Source organism: Dromaius novaehollandiae, chromosome 10, assembly GCF_036370855.1.
Source record: "Dromaius novaehollandiae isolate bDroNov1 chromosome 10, bDroNov1.hap1, whole genome shotgun sequence".
Lineage (NCBI taxonomy): Eukaryota > Metazoa > Chordata > Aves > Casuariiformes > Dromaiidae > Dromaius > Dromaius novaehollandiae.
This window is the reverse complement of record NC_088107.1, coordinates 6,727,979-6,746,399: the sequence shown is the minus strand read 5'-3', so window position 1 is coordinate 6,746,399 and position 18,421 is coordinate 6,727,979. Positions and strand designations below refer to the sequence as shown.

Here is an 18,421-nt window from a genome sequence, read left to right as displayed (position 1 = left end):
TGCGGGCTTTCTGGACGGCTAAATGAATGGTCAAGAACATGAAATGTAGTGCTTGCACTGATGGCTTTATTTGAAGTGTCTGTGCTGAATAAGTCCATTTGATTAGATATCATTGTTTTAATGGGGAAGTTTATTTCCAAATATAAGGTGTAATACAGTATCAAATATGACAGATGAGGAATATCGGATGGGATCGGTTAATTGGATATCCTGCTGCAACTCAACTTTATTCTTTCCTTTATTTGTGGTCTCTGAGAGATATTTGCAAAGTGTGTGTGTATATATATTTTACTAAATAAACCATCTAGTTAAATCCTTCATGTTGCTTGTTTCCCTTTTTGTTTGGTATGCCATTGGTTTAATAACAGCAATAAAAAGTTGATTCCCTCTTTTGTTTTCCTTTGACAGCTGCAAGTCTTGCTGTTGCTGCCATGTGGCACAATCCTCATGTTCTGTCTGTGCACATCTGCCCCATAAAAGCATGGGACCTTATTACTGTGGCAAAATGTACCACTTAAAAGATTAAAAATGTGTTATCTGGATACTGTTTATTATCTTTACAGAGTCTTGTATGTGTGGTTTTATCTTGCGCTGGTCAATAATGTCATTACCTTTGCAGTGAAACTTCACATTTGAACTTAAGTAAATTGGCAGATGACACCAGCGATGAAATCCGGACTGGAGTTTTAGCTATTATTACTTCTTCCTTGGAGGTCCCATCAAAAGTTACAATGTTTTTTAATTTTGGTCTTTTATATATTCATAGTCACAGGATCACATTTTCACTGTTTCACTGTCTGTTTTGTTAGTTAGCCTGTAAATAATCATTCATCCTTGGTTCTGTTTGCTCTTTTCCCAAATTAAAATATTAACCAAGAAAGGAATAATTAACGTTCTTTCAAAATAACAGCAGAGATCAAGCAAACTATGAAGAATTTTTGTTGCCTGCTATCAAGAAACTTTCTGGTTGTGTTTAATACATTTCCTATATGAACTAGAAATGTTTTTTTTTTTATAAATATATACACACACAATGTGTGTATATATAGTGTGTATATAAATATAATACGTGTATAAACTTGTAAATTATTATAGTTATAGCTATTATTAAATTATATTTTAAGATTGTTTTTACGAGGTTATTATCAGAAGAGGGCTAATCTATTTCTTCTTATTAATTATCATAGGTACAAGTGATCCATATGTAAAGTTTAAACTGAATGGGAAAACTCTGTACAAAAGCAAGGTAATCTACAAGAACCTAAACCCCGTCTGGGATGAGACTGTTGTACTACCGATACAGAACCTCAGTCAAAAACTCTGGGTCAAGGTAAATTTTGGTTTCAGATTTTGAAAGATCAGTAAATATTTTTAAGCAATCGTTCTTTACTTTAAATAGGTATTTATTTCTGTTCACTGTAGCAGCTTAAAATAAAACGTGATCTGGTTTAAGAGTTTTAGCAATTTCAAATTAAAATGCACATATGTCTTTTCCAGATTTTACTTGGATGTTTTGCTTTCAGTCTGTGAAAGCCCCCAGTTGAAATAAAACTCCTTGACTGGATCCATTTAAAACTCTGGAACTAAATTCTGCTGTTACTCTACTCTGCTTGTACAAACTCAGTGAAATCGATAGCAGTTACATAAGCAGAATTTAAGAGTGTAATTTGATGGGGTGGAATAGAATTATTACCTGGGATGAAGCAGTGACAAGCAGCAAAGCCTTTTCTCATTATGAGTAACATTGCAGTTACCTGAACTGCAAGCTACCAGTTGTAAGCACTAATTGCTAAAACATCTGTAGCAAGAAGTACCTGGTTTTGTGCAGCATTTCATTATACTATCAGGCAGAGTATAAAGACACAGGCATGGTCTGTAGCAGCACATGTCTCTGTTTACATTATATTAAGATGATACTTACAAAATGCTGTTTAAATATTTAGTTAAAATTACAAATTAAAGCAGGGAGATGGAAAATTATCTGTGAATTATATCTGAGCTTTCATCTTTCAAATACAGAATTGAACCTAATGTGCTTAAAATATCTGTTCTTGTATTGGCCAGGACAAAACTGGCTTAGGATGTGAAAAGTGTAAGTATTTATTTTATTTTGTCACCAGGTGTATGATCGAGATTTAACCTCTTCTGACTTCATGGGGTCAGCATTTATCGCACTTACTGAACTTGAACTCAATAGGTAATACATTTTTGCATTTGAGGCTTGGTACTGCAGCTTAATTGAGAAACATAGTAAAATAATTTAAAGCTTTTGCTATTGCATGGAATTTGTTTATGTATGAAAACTTGTCTATTTGCGAAAACTTCTGATAGAAGGGTGGGGAGCACCTTGAGAAATTGAGACACATTCTGTACATGCATGGCCTTGTCTGGCTTTATGTGCTAGGTTCAAATCCAATGTGTAAAGAGCAAGATTCAAAAGGAAGGTGCTGGCCCTTCCCCAGCGCCCCATGGCCAAGCAGCATCTGGCCCTGGTTTAATGTGGAAGCAAGTCCTCCACCTTTCGTCCACAGCTGGTTGGTCCAAACATGTCACTGGTAGCCAGGAATTCAAGGTGAATTTCCATTTCATATGGACTCTGAGGGACTTTTGAGAAGACAAGTGCCCCTGTGCAGGTGTATCATAGCTCCTGTGGTTGAGGTGTCTGAGTTTCTAGAAATTTTAATTAATACGCCCTGGGGATCATGCCACCAGGTAAGTATCAGCATCGCCGTTTCCAAAGGAAACCATGCTGTGGAGGGAGATTAAATGCACATGCAGGTGGGCAGAAAAGTCTGACACCGAGCAGGAACTAATACAGATCTCGAGTCAAATTCCAGTCTTCAGTGTTTAAAAAAGAAAAAAAAAATTACTTGGATGAGTTGTTGTCACTTTTCTTCCCTGTAAAGCAGAGCTAATGGTAAATTAGCTCAGTGTATACCTGCAAATAGAGAGTTATAAGTAATGCTATATGTCAGAACTAAAGGATTTTTTTGTTTTTTTTTTTTTCTTGTAGAACTACTGAACAGATCTTAAAACTGGAAGATCCAAACAGTTTGGAAGATGACATGGGAGTGATTGTATTAAACTTGAGTCTAGCTGTCAAGCAAGGCGACTTGAAAAGAAATGTAAGTGGCTTAGGAAATCAAATTTATAGCTGGAATGTGTAGAGGGGAAAGAAGAGCTGGCCTAATCTGATTTCCTGGGAAATGCTGCTGCTGTTTTCATCCCCTGAGACTCAATATTGAAATCTAGATAGATCATAACTTAAAAACAAAAAAAAGCATATTTAACTGGGTAAAAGTTGCTTAGGCGTCTGTAGCTGGATGCTTCTGTCCCGTAGTCGAGAAGTACTCTGTGGCAGCACTTTCCATATATCATCTGTGTGTGTTATCTTCCACTAAAATGCGCAGGTGGCTAAAGTGAGTGAGTGAACTACACCTTGTATGATTGCTATTCCAGAGCATGATATTTCCTGATTTACATCCAGGAGTTTAGATTTTAATGCCTAAGGGGGGGGGGGGGGGGTGAAGTACTGATGAAAATACAGTTATGTGAAATCTAAAAGCAGGGATTTGATGTCAGGATTTTGACTGTGCTAATGCTGTGTAGGAGCACGCTGGCTGAGAGAGAGAGGTTGCTTGGGAAAACCCTGATTTTGCCACTGGTGGTTTCTTCACCAAGTTCAACTGAATTTGACTCCTGATGCTGAAATATGGTGCAATTTTAATCTCAGAATAAACTGGGCAGAGACTGGGAACAGCAAAATAAATTAAAAATTAATATGCTTTTTAAGGTTCAAGGTTCTACAAGTGTTTCTTTGCTCTTGTTTTCATCTTTTAAGATTCCTACTGGTGTTTTCACAAAGTATAGTATGTGCCTACATTGGTAAACTCATCCTGCTGTTGTCCAGGGAGCAGATTTGCAAGGAAAGGAGTGGGGAAAGGCCAGGATGTGGCATTTGCTTAGCTCTGGTTTTCAAGCCTCTGTAATTTTAGTTGTGAAATAAATGTGTTAAATCCAAAATCTTTCTAGAGGTGTTTTATATAGTCTAGTAAGAAAGTTGCAGTTTACAGCACATTTTTGAATTATAGGTGTGGAATTTCAGTCTGAGAAGAATTATTTATAAAAACAAAGGTTTCAAGGAGTTGGGAGGCAAAACAGTAAAAGTTAATGCGAGATGTCTGTCACTCAGTATTTATTTTCCTAATTGTTGCCTTTTTCGAGAATTGTAAAGTCACCCATTAAATTAAGATAGTTGTAAAGTTATCTCTGCCTCTTTATATGATTATTTAAAAGCTTAAGGATGACATTCAAAACACTGTTGTTGTATTTTATGTATATATATAGTAAGGTGCCTTGGATCTGAGATGTGAATTCCCCCATTAACTTATCCAAGACAAAGTGCTGTTAGCACACGTGCCGCTCGGTTGCCAGAAGGGATGCAAGGGGAGGCTGTTTAGCTGAAAGAACCTGAGAAATTCTTCTGGGATTTGTAGGAGGACATGGGGTAAAGTGGACCTAGCCCATGAGGCAGAAAATGCGGTGGTTTAAAGCAGCAGCTTTGGATACTCTTGGGTGCTTACTTAACATTCAGAGTGCAGATGATAGAAGAGTTGGTGCACACTGTAATTTTTTTAAAGACGATGTTTTAAGCCCTCATATTTCAAATGCAAATTGCTCAGCCATTTCCAGTGGAATCAGAATAGTGAAATGGCTCTGTCCACATTAGCACTTAACAGCAAGATGATTTTTTCCCCCTTTTTAAATTAGCTTAGTGTAGAACCAGATGGCACCAAAAATATAAGCCATGTTTCTTACTAATGGCTCTGGGTCCCTCCACTTCCTATTCTTGATTATTTCCCCCTCTTATTGTTGGTGCAATGCAGGTATTTTGAATTTGTTGATTATTATATTCCATGAGGGAGGGAGGTAGATAAATGCAGTAGTAGACCCAACCCGCTACTAAGTAATAAGCTTTTCTAATGCATTTTATAAGCTGCTGTTTGAACGATTTTACTAACCACTTTACCTATTTTATCCTTCTCTGTTCCCCTTCTCTGGGTTCTCTTTGGTACAATGGTGGGGACTCTTGAATAGAGATGGTCAAATCGGAAGAAGCGAACTTCATCCAAGGTAATTCATATTTTTTCCTCTTCAAAAAAGAAAAAAAAGCCCTCTCCCAAAATACGTGCCCTTTTCTGAAACAGTGTAAAAATATGAAAACTTTGAGGTCTGAATGCAGACTGTCAAAACACGGCAGCCGGGTTTCCCACTGCTTTTGAAATTCTTCAATACAGTGAGAAATTGTGGCTGTTGTCTTGTTTTAGGTCCTGTGCTAATGACTAGTGGTAGCAAGTAAGAATAAGACTCCATTCTGCAAAGAGCTGTAGAAAGACAGTCTGTACTAAGGAAAACTGGGTGTAAATTGAAGAAAAGGAGCCGAGAAGGATTTGGGTTGGTTCAGGTTACCTGACCAGTAGCAGGTCCTGGGGTTGAGACTGGGTCTCCTGATTCCCAGTCTGACAGTTTGTGTGCTGGCTCTGGCTGCTAGGGGAGTTTGGGAGGCAATATTTCTTCTGATTGCTGCTGTGGGTTTTGAAATCCCATTTGTTCTTGGGGTGGAGAAGCAAGCAGGCGGTTTTCATTATTAAAAATGTAACAGGATTTTCAAGATTTGTGTGTTGCTGCATAACCACATAACTTTCCTTGGCTTTCTGTAGTACCCCTGTAGGCTTCCATTACTTTTATATCTGTGTACTGTCCCATTCTTACATTAGATTTTAACTTGTTCAGGAAACACTGCGGCTTCTTATTTGTTCTGTAAAGCTTTAATTTTCTATCGAGTAAATAACAATGATACAGAAGCTGGAGGTCCCAGGACCCAGCCTGAGTGCTGCATGGCACAACTTTTTGAAAGGCAAAATTTGGCTCATGTGGGAACACACATGCATCTTGGTGTTTTCGCTATGTAACTATTGGTTTGTGCATAAGTAAATTGAATGGTTAACCTCCTCTTGTTTTATTTGTTACGACTGTGGTGTGGTATGTGGAGGAGCCGGCCCCATCAGGTATTGTGCCAGCAAGTGTATTTCTGTAAATGCAAGAAGTGCAAAGTACAGCCCTGGAGCTGGAGCGGAGCTTGGCAAGCCGAGCGATTGCGGAGCGGTGATGCCGGCCTCCTTCTGCTGCCCTTGCGGTGCAGGGAGGCAGCCAGGGATCCCTGAATGCAGTGTGACACAAAGTGATGGAATAATTGAAGAGCTCAGCACTTTAGTTTTTAACTAAAGCTCTGGAAATTACTAGTGCCCTCGCTCATCAGTGTAGCTTGAATCCCCCTTTTTTCTCACCCGTGCACACACAGCTGTCTCTCCACGCTAGTTGGCATTGGGTCCTGGGAAAGGGAGCCAGGTTTTTAAACTCTGGTCCTTTTTGTCCAGAATAGCCAAACGTCTGTCTTGGTGGTTGTTGCTGGATTTGTTTTTCTTTCTTTCTCTTCTTTCTTTTTTTCCCTCTGTTTTGTATGTTTTTGTATGTTACATCCCATTACATTCTGAATATATATATTTTTTTAAATACAGTTTTCTTTGCAGTCTTTTTAGCTGTAAGCCATGTTGGCAGGTTGCTCTGTTCACAGGACTGGCTAATGTCTTCAAATCTTTTCAAATAAAATGAAAAGATGCTAAAGCATGGTGCTGAGTTAGGCAAAGTGAATGTATTGTTTAAAAGAGGAAAAATAAAAGCTACAAGCCTGTGCTCTGTTCTGTTACAGTCACTAGAGGGTAGGAGAGCTTCAGTTCTTCCTAGGAAAGACATAGTTCATGCTCCAGCGTGATCTCTAAAGAAAAGCTCTGTGACCATCCAAAGGCAGTAAAAATATTTCCCAGCATGCGCTGGAAAAATCTGACAAAGCAGTATTTCCTAGTTTATTGATTCTGCTACTGCACTAAAACACTAGTACTGTACATCAATAACCATCTTTAGTTAGGAAACTCCGGTCTGTGGAAGCAGTACTAGCAGTTTGTGGCAGAACATAAAGGCTAGAAAGAAAAATTGTGTGCATGGGGAATATAGGTGTCTAGGGAAGGCACAAGAGGTTATGGAAGAATGGCCAGAGAGTATGATGGGGTAGAAAACAATGTTGCTGGACGAGATAAAGATATAAGAGTAAGGGGGGCAGGGGAAATGGGGAGAGCTCTGTAACCGATACACAAACTCAGCTCCTTTTTGGCTACTGAACTGACTCTGGTTGGTGGTTGTGGGAGAAAAAGACCGTATACTTCCCATTTAAGCAACAGAATTCCCAGCAAATCCAAGTCTCACTGATAGCAATTTATGAGACAGATCTAAATTTCATTTGTGTGTATAGGCAAGTAAGTTTTCTATTAGTAATTTTCCTGCTTTTTGCGCTGAACTATGGCTGACCTGTACTGTAATGTTAAGCTTTTCTTGTAACACAAATGTGAGTGAAAATGACTTATTTTAAGGACACACAAAATGAAACTTTCCCAGCTTTTTTCTAGTTCGTCTTGATGATATAGAAGAATTCTGGTTAAATGCTAATCTGACGAGTTTAGCATTATCTTTGTGCAGTTGGCAGATTAGGAATACATCAGTCTCCTAAATGAGTCTCGTTGCATTATTGACTAGATTCTTGTTGGGTTCCCAAATTCATCCAGAATGGCTAGTACCTGAGTGGATGGTATTGATGCCTGATGCAATCCCATGTCGGAGTGGTAAAGAGGTTCACCTGGGTTGTTGTAGGTACCTTGCACTTTTCATGTGTGTTCTCTGAAATCTCTGCGTTTTGGACAGCAGTGAAAATGGCAGCGGTACAAGGTCATCCAGGTTTGCTGCAGTTGTCTCACAGACCTTACAAATAGTATACAAGAAGGATTTCAGCAAAGGAATATTGTCTTTTAAATCAATTTGGTGTGAGTTGTTGAACCGGATGATTTTGCTATCTGTTGGTTAAACAGCATATATCTTTCCCTGCTGCTAGGAGGGGATCATCACATATTTGGGCAGAATCCCAAGACCATGGGCAGCACTTTCAGATCCCTCATTTTTCATAGGAGCTGAGAGCAGCATTGTCCTCCATGGGAGCTGTCTCCGAGAGCACAGCTTGCTTGCTTTTCTCATGGCGAGCAGCAGTACAAAGGGAAGGGGATGCTATTAGGTAATATTAATCTGTGCACTTGCACCCATGTATTGGCAAGGTCTCCCCTTTTTTCTGTTCCTGGGCTATCTGGGGGCAGGAGGAGGGAGCAGGCTGCTCTGCCACAGCATGCTGATGCTCAGTAGCCTTGTTTGTCCCGGGTGGCTTGAGTCGGGCGCTCAGCGCCCTGCATGCTATTTCCAGCATTTGTACAGCTGAATAACCTTTAAGTGTTGAACATCTCCAAAGCAAATAAGCAGGTTCGCTTGGGGTGGATTGACCTGCAGCAGTTTAGACCTGAAACAAAAGTGATGCAATTGCCACCTTGATAGCCGAAGCTGATTGAATAAATTAGCTGAAAGACTGACTGGACCAAAGTCCTCCGAGTCGTCAGATCACTGGGGAAAATCCCTCGCTCTCTTTTCTGCGTGGGCTGTTAGGCTTCACTTTTTCCTGCCTCGCTGTGTTTGGCAATACCCTTTGGGCAGTGGTGATCTCTGACCGTTTCGCAGAGCTGTGGAAGTCGCTTGCCACAGGGTCGGGCGTCGCAGTGACAATCTCGCGTCGGTTCGCTTGCCGTTGTCGCTGCCCTCTCCTCTTTCCCGGGGGAGAGGCTGCCTCTGTGAAACGCTCTCCCCAGCTAATGAGGAGAGGTCCAAAGAGTCGTCGTATTTGCATGGTGGTGTTTTCGCAGATGACAAATTACGCGGCCCAGTTTCTCCTTTGACCTGTTCTCAGGGATCGGAGCAGACTTTCTGTTGTCCTGTCTCATCCTTTTAAGTGAAAGATGTGAGAGATGGGCTTGCTTCACACTTGGCCACCTCGCTGTGTCATTTAAATGTTCAGTGTTTTCTGCATCTTTTTATTGCTTCAAAAACAAGTTTGAACTTGGGGCATATATGTGCATGTCAGGAAAAAAAGACAGATTTGAAAGCGGTCCTGATGCACCAGAGGGGATTTGCTGGGTGCCCACAGAGGTAGATTATGTACAAATGGTGTTATCAGGGAGACTTGAGCTCCTAAAGGATTTTGTGAACCTGGGTCAGCGAGCCAGTTCTTTCCCCTCCAAAGCTCAGGCATTCCTGCTCATCTCTCATATTGCACATTTGTCAGTGAAGGCAGAATATGACCCATCTGCTCATTATTGTCCAGCTTTCTTCTTTAAACAAGAACGAGAAAGTAACCAAAAATTAAAATTGATGTGAGAAGCTTTAATACTCATTTGGAAACCAGAAACTAGATTCTGAAAATGATACAGCATTTTTTTTTGTCTTCTCTTTCTGTTCAGACATTTGGGATGCTTTCTGGGGAAACGTTCTTTCTAAGTGGGAGGGAGAAGAACCATCTTCTGTGCCATGTGCGACAGGGTCCTGCTCCATGACTGGGCTCTACTTTTTTCTCAGAGAAGATTACTCATCACATCCTCTTGCCTGACATTGTGCGATCCCTAAATCTGCGGTGAACCGGGGCTCTCAGACTTTAAAAACATCTAGTTGATTTTTTTTCAATGTGTTTTGAATGTTTTTGTGTTCAGTATTCTTTTCATTCCTTCTGACTTGCATGAAGGCTGTTTTTTATTCACATTATCCATTTTACAGTATTGAACTGCTCGTACTGCTATGGTATCCCTGGCTATTTGCAAGCTAACACCCAAGCCAGATGCATGTGTGAGAATGCTTAAGTGCACACAGACCCCAGTAGAAATCAGAGCTCTATCTGGAGATTCTCCCTAAAATTCTGATCTGAGGACTGTCCTCAAGACCAAGAGGTGATGGGAGCGGGGGAGAAAAGAGGTTCGGTTTGTTGAAACAAGGAGTCCAGGAGGGAAAAACATTTTACTAATTTGTATTTGGCACAGGGTGGTTGTCCTAACCATGGAGAAGTTGAGACTCAGCGAAATGAAGGGACTTGCCCAATGTCTTGTGCTCAGGATGTGTGCCAACTTCCATAATAAAGCATGTGTTTCCTAATTTCAAGACCCATAGCCTCATCCAACTTTTCTGAAGCCTCTGCGAGGCACCTTTACTTTGCTCTGGGACCTAGCCAGAGTGCGAGCTGGCTGACTCCAGGGAGAATACAGGAAAAAACAGGAGAAGCCTGAAGGTCCTGGCATCTAGTTTGGGAACACAGCTGGAAAGGAGCTAGGGTTCAGTGACAGGAGGAGCTGAAGTTCCCCACTAAGGAGGCCTTCTGTAGCTTGGGAGGGAAGAGGGAAAGGAAAGAGCTGAATAGATTAAAAACAAAGCCTGCATATTTTAAAATCACTCATTAAACAGTAATGTCTTCCTTTTCTGGCCAGCTTAGAGAGAGGCTTTCACTTTCTGGTGGCAACTTGTAGTAAAGGCAGATTAGTGAAGTAACTGCTGAAGGAGGAAAAAGGGGGGTATTTTTGGTGCTTGTTTTGCCACTGACTAACTTTGTGGTGTTAGACTAATCACTGAATTTCTCTGTGCTCTGTTTTGTAATAGTAAACTCAGAGGGAGGCTGTGAAGCTTAATCAATTAACTCTGTGTAAATCAGTTTGAAATGAGTAGGTGCAGGCTACCAGAGAGGAGTTAAAAGACTTAAAATAAATAATGCAGTATCAACTTCTTTTCACCTGGGAGAAATTTTCTGTAGTGCAGACTTCCCCAGGCGACACTTAAGTTGACTCATTGATGGCCCAGGTATGTAGTCCTACCACACATCTGGGTTTCCCCAGACATGCTTCCTTCCAGAAACCAAGTAGTATATGAGACCCTGGCTGTTTGACTGGGATTTCCATCAGGGTGGCCAGAGGAATCGCCTGCCAAGTATATGAGAAGACTGGAAAAACGGCCACGGAGCGTGCACAGATCAATTCTTTAGCATGTGTGCAGACAATATGAGGCACAAGAGACGTGTCAGCCCTGCCGAGCGCACGCTGTGTGAGCGACCTGGACATGTCCGGGAAATCCAAAGCAGCCCAGACGTGACGGGCTGTCTTGCAGGCCTGTGAGGGAAGCAGCCTTCCCTGGCTCCCTACCTCTCCTTTTGGAGAGATGATTGCAGAGGAGGTAGAGCTTGGTGGGGGGCAGGAAGCAGAATGCAATCAAGCCTGCATCAGGGTGGTGCAGATCAGCATTATATCCTGAACTAGCTGCAGATGTCTTGGTTTCTCTATCCAGCGCGATGCTCTAAAGTGGTGCTAGCTCTGCTCCAGAAAGTAGCAAGGTCCTGGTAGCATAGATGTCTGCTTGAGCCAATAAACCTTTCTTCCGAGATGTACTCATCGCCCCAGCAGAGTGCTTTTGCAGCTGTGTAGCCATCCGGAGCGGGGGCGTGCAAGGTCGTTTGCTCAGGACCACCTGTTTTGAGGAGGTCAGAGCTGTTACATTGCAATGTGGTCTAACAATGCAGAGCTGCAGGCTCTGATTTTCCCTGGACGGTGTGGAGTCCGGGTGAGTTTGAGTACCTCCCAACACCCCTTTGAACTGTCAGGGAAGACTTTGTGGCTGGAAGGCAGGGCTTACGCATCCTACAGAGTTTGAGTAGGAAGACCCCCAACGCTGAGTGACTCCCTAAAATACTGAACCGCTAAAAAATGAAAAGAATCCAAATTTGGTTTGAAAACCGAGTGATAACAACTGTTTTCCCTGTTCAGCTTGGGAGCTTTGAAGCTAACTAGATGTTTTGTTTTTAAAAGAAATTGTAATGTGGATAATAAACTTTGTCTGTTTTTTGTGAACTAACTTCAAATATCTCTTCCTCCTCTGAGGAAGGGGAGGGGGGGGGAGAAATCCTTGGTCCTAAAGCAGCAAGTACATCACATCAAACATGACTATGTTAAATACTAAAACGTTCAAAGTACAACTGAGATAGATAAAGGCTTTGATGGGAAGTGGATATTTCCCAGGGACATTACAAGCAATAATCCAGATGTTATGGTGTAATGCAACGAGTGTCCATGGATAGATCGGGAGCTCAAGCCAAGCAGCGCCTGCTGTAGGCCTTAGCCCTCCACTCCCATGCTGTTATGCCATATGGAAGCAATCTCTAGGCCCCTTTAATAGCCAGCTTTGGATTCCATTTTCACAGGGCTCATAGAGCTAAGTGGAGCTGTTTTATGGACAAGTTAGATAGAAGCCTTTCCAAGATAAACATCCAATTTGAAATTAGGACATACCAAGCTGCAAAATTATTTTAGGGCATATTTCATGGAAGCACTGCCATTTTTCTAAGGCGATTGCCAGACTGTAGAATGCCCTTTGATCCCTTGTGGACATTACTCCCTTTTTTATAAAAAGGATTTTGAAATAGTTGCAGTGTTTAGGGAGGAATATATCTGCCGGGACTTTGAAGTATGTCCATGGGAACAGTCATGCTTTAGCTTTTTGGCCTAAAAGATGAACTTAAAAAAAAAAAAAAAAATTACATTGCAGCTGGATTTATGAATCGAAATCTCATTTTCTTTTTAAAGGTAGGAATTTTTATCCAGTGTGCCAAGAAAGCCAAACGGGGTGTTTAAATAGAAGTATATTAATATGCTTGTGGGATTCAAAGATTTGGGTATTTTAACCAGTAAAAAGCAAGTAAAAATTTGAGATCACTACTCATGATTTAAGAATTTTGTTGCTGGGTAATTGATCCATAAAAAGTAATCCTCAGACATCAGGTGCTTTTGCAATCGTTTTATTTAGCAACAACATTTCTTACTTGCTTTTAAAGCTAACACATCCTGTTTTAAAGTGACTTGTGAAATCTTCTCCTCCGTCTTGCTCCCACCTGTATATGACATGATTGAAGCGCAGAACTGTGGCGAGTTAAAAGTTGTTTCACGAGAGTAAAATATGGCAGGATTTTTACTGTGAGAAGAAAAGTGTAGCCTTGAGTTTTAATGTTTCCAGCTCTCACTCTTACTCCCCCCAAATAAAGGCCTATTTAATCATCCCCTGTCCAATAAAATATTGCTGGTTAGCAAGCTGTTAGTGCAGCCATGCTATGTAGGATGAAATGGTGAAGGTGACAAATGGGGCTACCAGGTATCCATAACTCCAGGTAAAGAGCCCAGATGTGTCTTCGTTTTTCAGCAGGCGTCAGTATTTTTGACTCGTGAGCTCGGTTTCTGGGAAGAGGCACTCCAAAGGCTTGCAGGCAAAGAGCTGCTGCCGAGGACAGGTGGCTGAGTGACTGGGGATGTGGAAGATGCATGTTCAGCTTTTTCCCTAGCTGTAGACTTACTGTATGTGGGCTGTCTTGCAGGAAAGGACAGGCTCCAGTTTTATGCGTGTAGCTGGAGACCTTTAAGAGTTTACTTCTTTCTCCTCTCTTCCACCTCTCCTCCTGAGCACTCTCCTACGTGTTTCCCTGAGCCAAAGTAACAGGCTGCTCTAAAAGTGCTATGTCTGCCCTTGCCGAAGCTCAGCCAGGTTGGTTAAGTTGCCTTCTCTGGTGGTTTAAGCTAATCCTGCTCACGTTGTTCTGATGCTGGGCGGTAGTGCTCACACAGTCCTTCAACCAGGGCCACAGCCGTAGGGTAGAACGGGCAGAAAATTGGTAGCATCTTTCTGCCTTCAGTTCCCAGCTTAGTGCTAGGGGATCACCATACCCCTCTCGCTTCTGATAGTTTCATGATGCAGCAGGCAGTGTAAGTATCAAAAGATGGTTCTGTGTGCATAAACGTTTCACGTCACTGACTTGTTTTTCAGTCAAGTTTCATGCGGAGCGTGCGACTTTCTGATTCTTTACGCAAGAACCAGTTGTGGAATGGACTTGTCACCATCACGCTGCTGGAAGGGAAGAACATCCCAGGAGGTGGCTTGGCAGAGATTTTTATTTTGCTAAAATTGGGAGATCAAAGATACAAGAGTAAGGTAAGTACTAAAATTTCCTTAAGTTTGCTAAAGCCAATAAGGTACTTGATGTTTCTTTTACCAGTGTTGCTAACTCTGATAGAACTATGCCTGGATCTCTCTTGTTTAAGCGAGATCAAAATGAGGAGATCAGATCAGGGTCATTAACATTTACTAATATATTTTAAGTACTAATATAGAAATAGGAAATTAGGAATATTGTGTGTATCTGTTTTCATGAATATACCATGCTCGTGTTGATGGATGTTCAACAGTAATCTCACATGAAATAGGCTACCTGCATCACATGTTTTTTGTTCTCTGCCAATACAGAAGTCAGGTTTGCAATGTTAGGTATGCTGGAAAAGAATACCTTAAATGGTTTCCATTGCAGAGGGTTATTTTTTTTTAAAGCACTCTTCTTGAAAAATGTATTGTATATAGTGGAGGAAAAAAAAAGAACACCCGGAAGAGTCTAGGTTTTAATTTAAAATTTTATTTTTCTAGACCATGTGTATTTGTATTCAGTACCATTTTATGGAAATCTAGGAACCAAATGGTGTTCCCAAAGATGTACGTTTCTTCTCTGAGAGAGAAGGAGAGGGGCTGTAATTAAAATAATATTCTGTAGAGAAAGCAGAACCTCTGCATGTCATTAGCTGGCCGCATGGGGCAAGGAGGAGAAAACGAACAAAACCCTTTCCATACAAAACGTACTCTGCAAGTTCACAGGACGTACTGCTCAGATGTCTGCACATTTGAAACCTGCACTCCATCTCCCGCAACAGACCCCAAACCAAGAACATGATATAATATTTTTATTTAGGAAAGCTGCTTTGAAAAGTAACAAACAGATTAGTTATTTTACAATAAATATACATTATTCCAGTTAAGATCCCTTTTTATGTTTCTCTTTATGGTCTATTGCCTGTGCCAGAATCTGCAAGACTCTGCATTATTGTTTGCAGTCACAGAAAATTAAAAAGTTTTAAAGGGAGAGTCAACTATGATGTTGCCTGCAGTGGATTAATTGCTTAGTATTTCTGTCTGAGGTCCAACAAAAGTTGGGGACCACTGCTTTAACACAGCAGTAAGCATTCAAATTAGCAGCATGTCATGTTCTTTCCTGGAGCTTATTTAATTTATGAAGTACAATCTCATGGTGCAGAAGAGCAGACAAGATGGGAGAAATCTCAGTCATGGTCCAGCTAATCCTATCTCCTGTTTCTCTCAATGGCCATGCTGACATTGATGGTGGTTAGTGTAGTGTGATATGAATTGCAAGTGATTTAAGTCCTAATCTGGTGAAAACTCAAACTCAGAGTAACCTCTATGCATGAACAATCTCACTGAACTCAGGGGATCAATTTACAGATATCAAATTAATTGGATGTTAATATTTTCAAGGCTGCTCCTTCTTTGCCTGTATCTTAACACAGACTGAAAATACTAGTCTGGGTTCCTGAATTCGTTCAAACCTGTTTTAAGGTCATTGTCTTCAAAAGGTTTATTCTTGATTTCTTGCAGTGTCTGTGATGTTGAATGAGGAGCATGGTCCATTGAAAGTGGAGATGGTGGTTCCACCTTGCATTCGAGCATTTCTCCAGCCAATCATTCATGTCATGCTTTCAAGTTTATCATTACTGGGAGAGAGGAAAGAGAGCTTTTAAGAAAGATGAGGATCTGTGTGATGGGCTGTGGAGCTTTGACTGGAATGACCTTCTTAGTACTTAGTGTCCTAACATCTGGCCTTGTTCTTGTAGAATTGATATGTGCTTTACTGTGGAAATAAGTGCCATTTAAGAAAAGTAAATATTATAACTGCATGTTTTCTAGACACTGTGTAAGAGTGCAAATCCTCAGTGGAGGGAACAGTTTGATTTTCACTACTTCTCTGACAGGAAGGATATGTTGGACATTGAGGTCTGGAGAAAGGATAACAAAAAGCATGAGGAGCTCTTGGGAACGTAAGTTTTTTTGGTGGGGGATGTTAAGTGTAAAACATAATGTAATTTTTACTTTTTGTGATTGATCGATTTACTTTTATTGCCCAGGATCATACCGCATGTTTCTCTCATTATTCTGGTCATGTCCAGATGCCTCTGTAAGGGTATGTTTATTAAAACCTATTACTGGCTAATTGATTAGCCATGACCTGAATGCAGAGACACCCAAGCTGACTCTGCACATGTTGACTGTAAAATCTAAATACGGAGGGAGCTCAGTCTTAGCTGATGCTGAGGAACCTGGTGGCAGTAAGGAAGTGGTATTTATCTTTATTTACATGGTAATGCTGCTTCCAGGTGCTGTTGCTGTGCTCTGCAGGGCAGATTTGCTGGGTCAGATTGGCACTAGCTCAGGGATCTTTGTGCTCTTTTTGAGACCGTCACGGGCATGCCCACTCTCTATTTGCACCTTTGTGGTGTGCTCTTATAGCCTTGTTTACATATGGGTCCTGTTACTTGGGTTTGCTTTATTTGTGCAAACTCTTTCCCATTGCCACCAGGAATTGACCTGTGTGGGGCTGGTGCTCACACTGTTGCACAATCTCATACTGCTTAAAGCATCACTCTTCGGGTGACTTCCCAGGTGATCTTTCCCATCTCCTGACTGATACTGGATTTTGCCTCGTTACGTTATTCCATCATAACTTCAAATTCTCAAGTAATGTTAGCAGATGGGACTTTTTGTGAGTTAGCAGTTGAACCTTTAATTTATGACTGGAAATAGAGTATGACTTTTATGGCTCATCTTTCTCTTTCACTCTAATCCCATCCTGTTTTGTGCTGTTTTAGAGACCACAGTCTCGTTTGTCTTCCTGTTGCCTCCTCTCTTCTTTTGACTTGCTGCACTGTCATCTAGACCCTTTTACTGAAACTGCATCTGCACAGTTGGATGAATGCAGCAGCACAGAGAACTGTTTAATTTACTGGAGCCCTGCTTGGGTCTGTTGGTGCTTACTCACTTGCAGGATCGGTGCCGTGACGTCCGAATTCATAGGGGCAGGGATCCTGTCTCCAGTTGTTTGTGTTCTCACCTAGCAAGCTTTTCACAACTTGCTGACTAAATAGCAGTAACTAATAAGAACATTCTATTACTTTAGGCATTCAAATAGTTTGAAACTATTCACTGAAAAGAACAATGCCCTTTGGCTCTACAAATGTTTGTGGTTTTGCAGTGCAGGAAATGCTTTCTGGCTGAATGCTATTGCTCATCACAGGGAGAAGTGGTTGGAGATGAATCCGTTCCTTCCATTCTCACAGTTACTTTTATTACTTCTGATATTTTATATTTACAGTTGAGAAATGTAGCAGCATTTGCCGCTTGCCTCTGTTCAGTCTCCCTGATGCTGGAGGAATTCTTCCTTATTTTTTTTCCTCTTTTCTCCTACTGTTTTCTGGCAGGTGGTGATCAGTATGGCAAAAAATTATCAGCAAAAGGCTTATTCTATAAACAGTGGTATTACTAAAGATTTCAGCAGCAGGAAAGCCTGAGTATGCAAGAATTACCTTAAAGTTGTTTTTGCTGTCTATGTGGAGAGAAAGCATTACTGTTATTGCCTCAAGCACAGTGACTTTGCTGTAGCAAAAAGAGAAAAAAATGTACTAGACTTTCAAAAGTGATTGTAAGATGAGGTAAACACCAAATGCATAATAACAAGCTTTGTTTGCACAGCGTAGAAACTTTCAATACCCAATAAAATAATTTTTTATGAATGGTTCAAGTGCGGTCTAATCTGGAAAAGGATTCTGCAAAAAAAAACATATTATGAGGTGCTGTGTTTGTTGTATCCACAACTTCCAAGTCAGGTTTTGATATTTGTAGATTTTGCAACATCACTGTAAGAAGGACTGTGCAGCTAAGATGCCTGTGGTTTGTTTGGGCATTGCATATAACAGTGTACCCCAACTACCTTCACGTAATTTGCACAGATTTAAGTAAAGGCAAAAACTGGCACTGCCATTGGATCCTAATAATTCTGTGGTTAATAAGTGGATAGAATAGAATCCGTCTTGTTCTCCCAGGGCTGTGTAGATTGACCTGTTTGCTAGAACTTAAAATATGTGTACATGTGTGTATATATGTATATTTAGTTGAAGTTGGAGAGATGCACAAAGGGGGGTCATGTCTCATCTGTACTGGGAAGCAACTGTGTGGAATAAAACTTCTATTGATTCCTTTAGATTCAGGATTTCATGATGGCCTAAGTCCTGGGATAATGGCCCTTCTCCTGGGTGTAATTTGGTTTTGAGGTAGAATATTGCTCTTGAAATAGGACCTGAAGCTTGTGTGAAGAGTATGGAATGTGTAGAATAAGAAATGTATCAGACCTCCAGTGCTAAACACTAACACCTGGGACTTTTGTCTACTTCTGAATAAGTGAACAAGCATTCAGTGCAATTTCATGTCACCCTTCTGCGATCAGGAGATGAGAACTCATTGTCAGTGCACACTG

The 18,421-nt window shown here is 41.0% G+C and overlaps 1 protein-coding gene across 5 annotated transcripts in view; it reads left to right on the top strand.

Annotated features, from left to right (window-relative positions):
* MCTP2 (multiple C2 and transmembrane domain containing 2) overlaps positions 1-18,421 on the top strand; it is a 126,902-nt gene that overhangs the window by 36,842 nt on the left and 71,639 nt on the right. For 4 of the 5 annotated variants that reach the window (XM_064517924.1, XM_064517925.1, XM_064517923.1 and 1 more), the window contains 6 exons: positions 1,188-1,330; positions 2,121-2,197; positions 3,014-3,125; positions 5,098-5,133; positions 13,822-13,986; positions 15,802-15,932. In XM_064517924.1, the coding sequence (XP_064373994.1) occupies positions 1,188-1,330; positions 2,121-2,197; positions 3,014-3,125; positions 5,098-5,133; positions 13,822-13,986; positions 15,802-15,932 (664 nt within the window). The remainder of the gene's footprint in view (positions 1-1,187; positions 1,331-2,120; positions 2,198-3,013; positions 3,126-5,097; positions 5,134-13,821; positions 13,987-15,801; positions 15,933-18,421) is intronic. The other variant, XM_064517926.1, reaches the window with a different exon arrangement.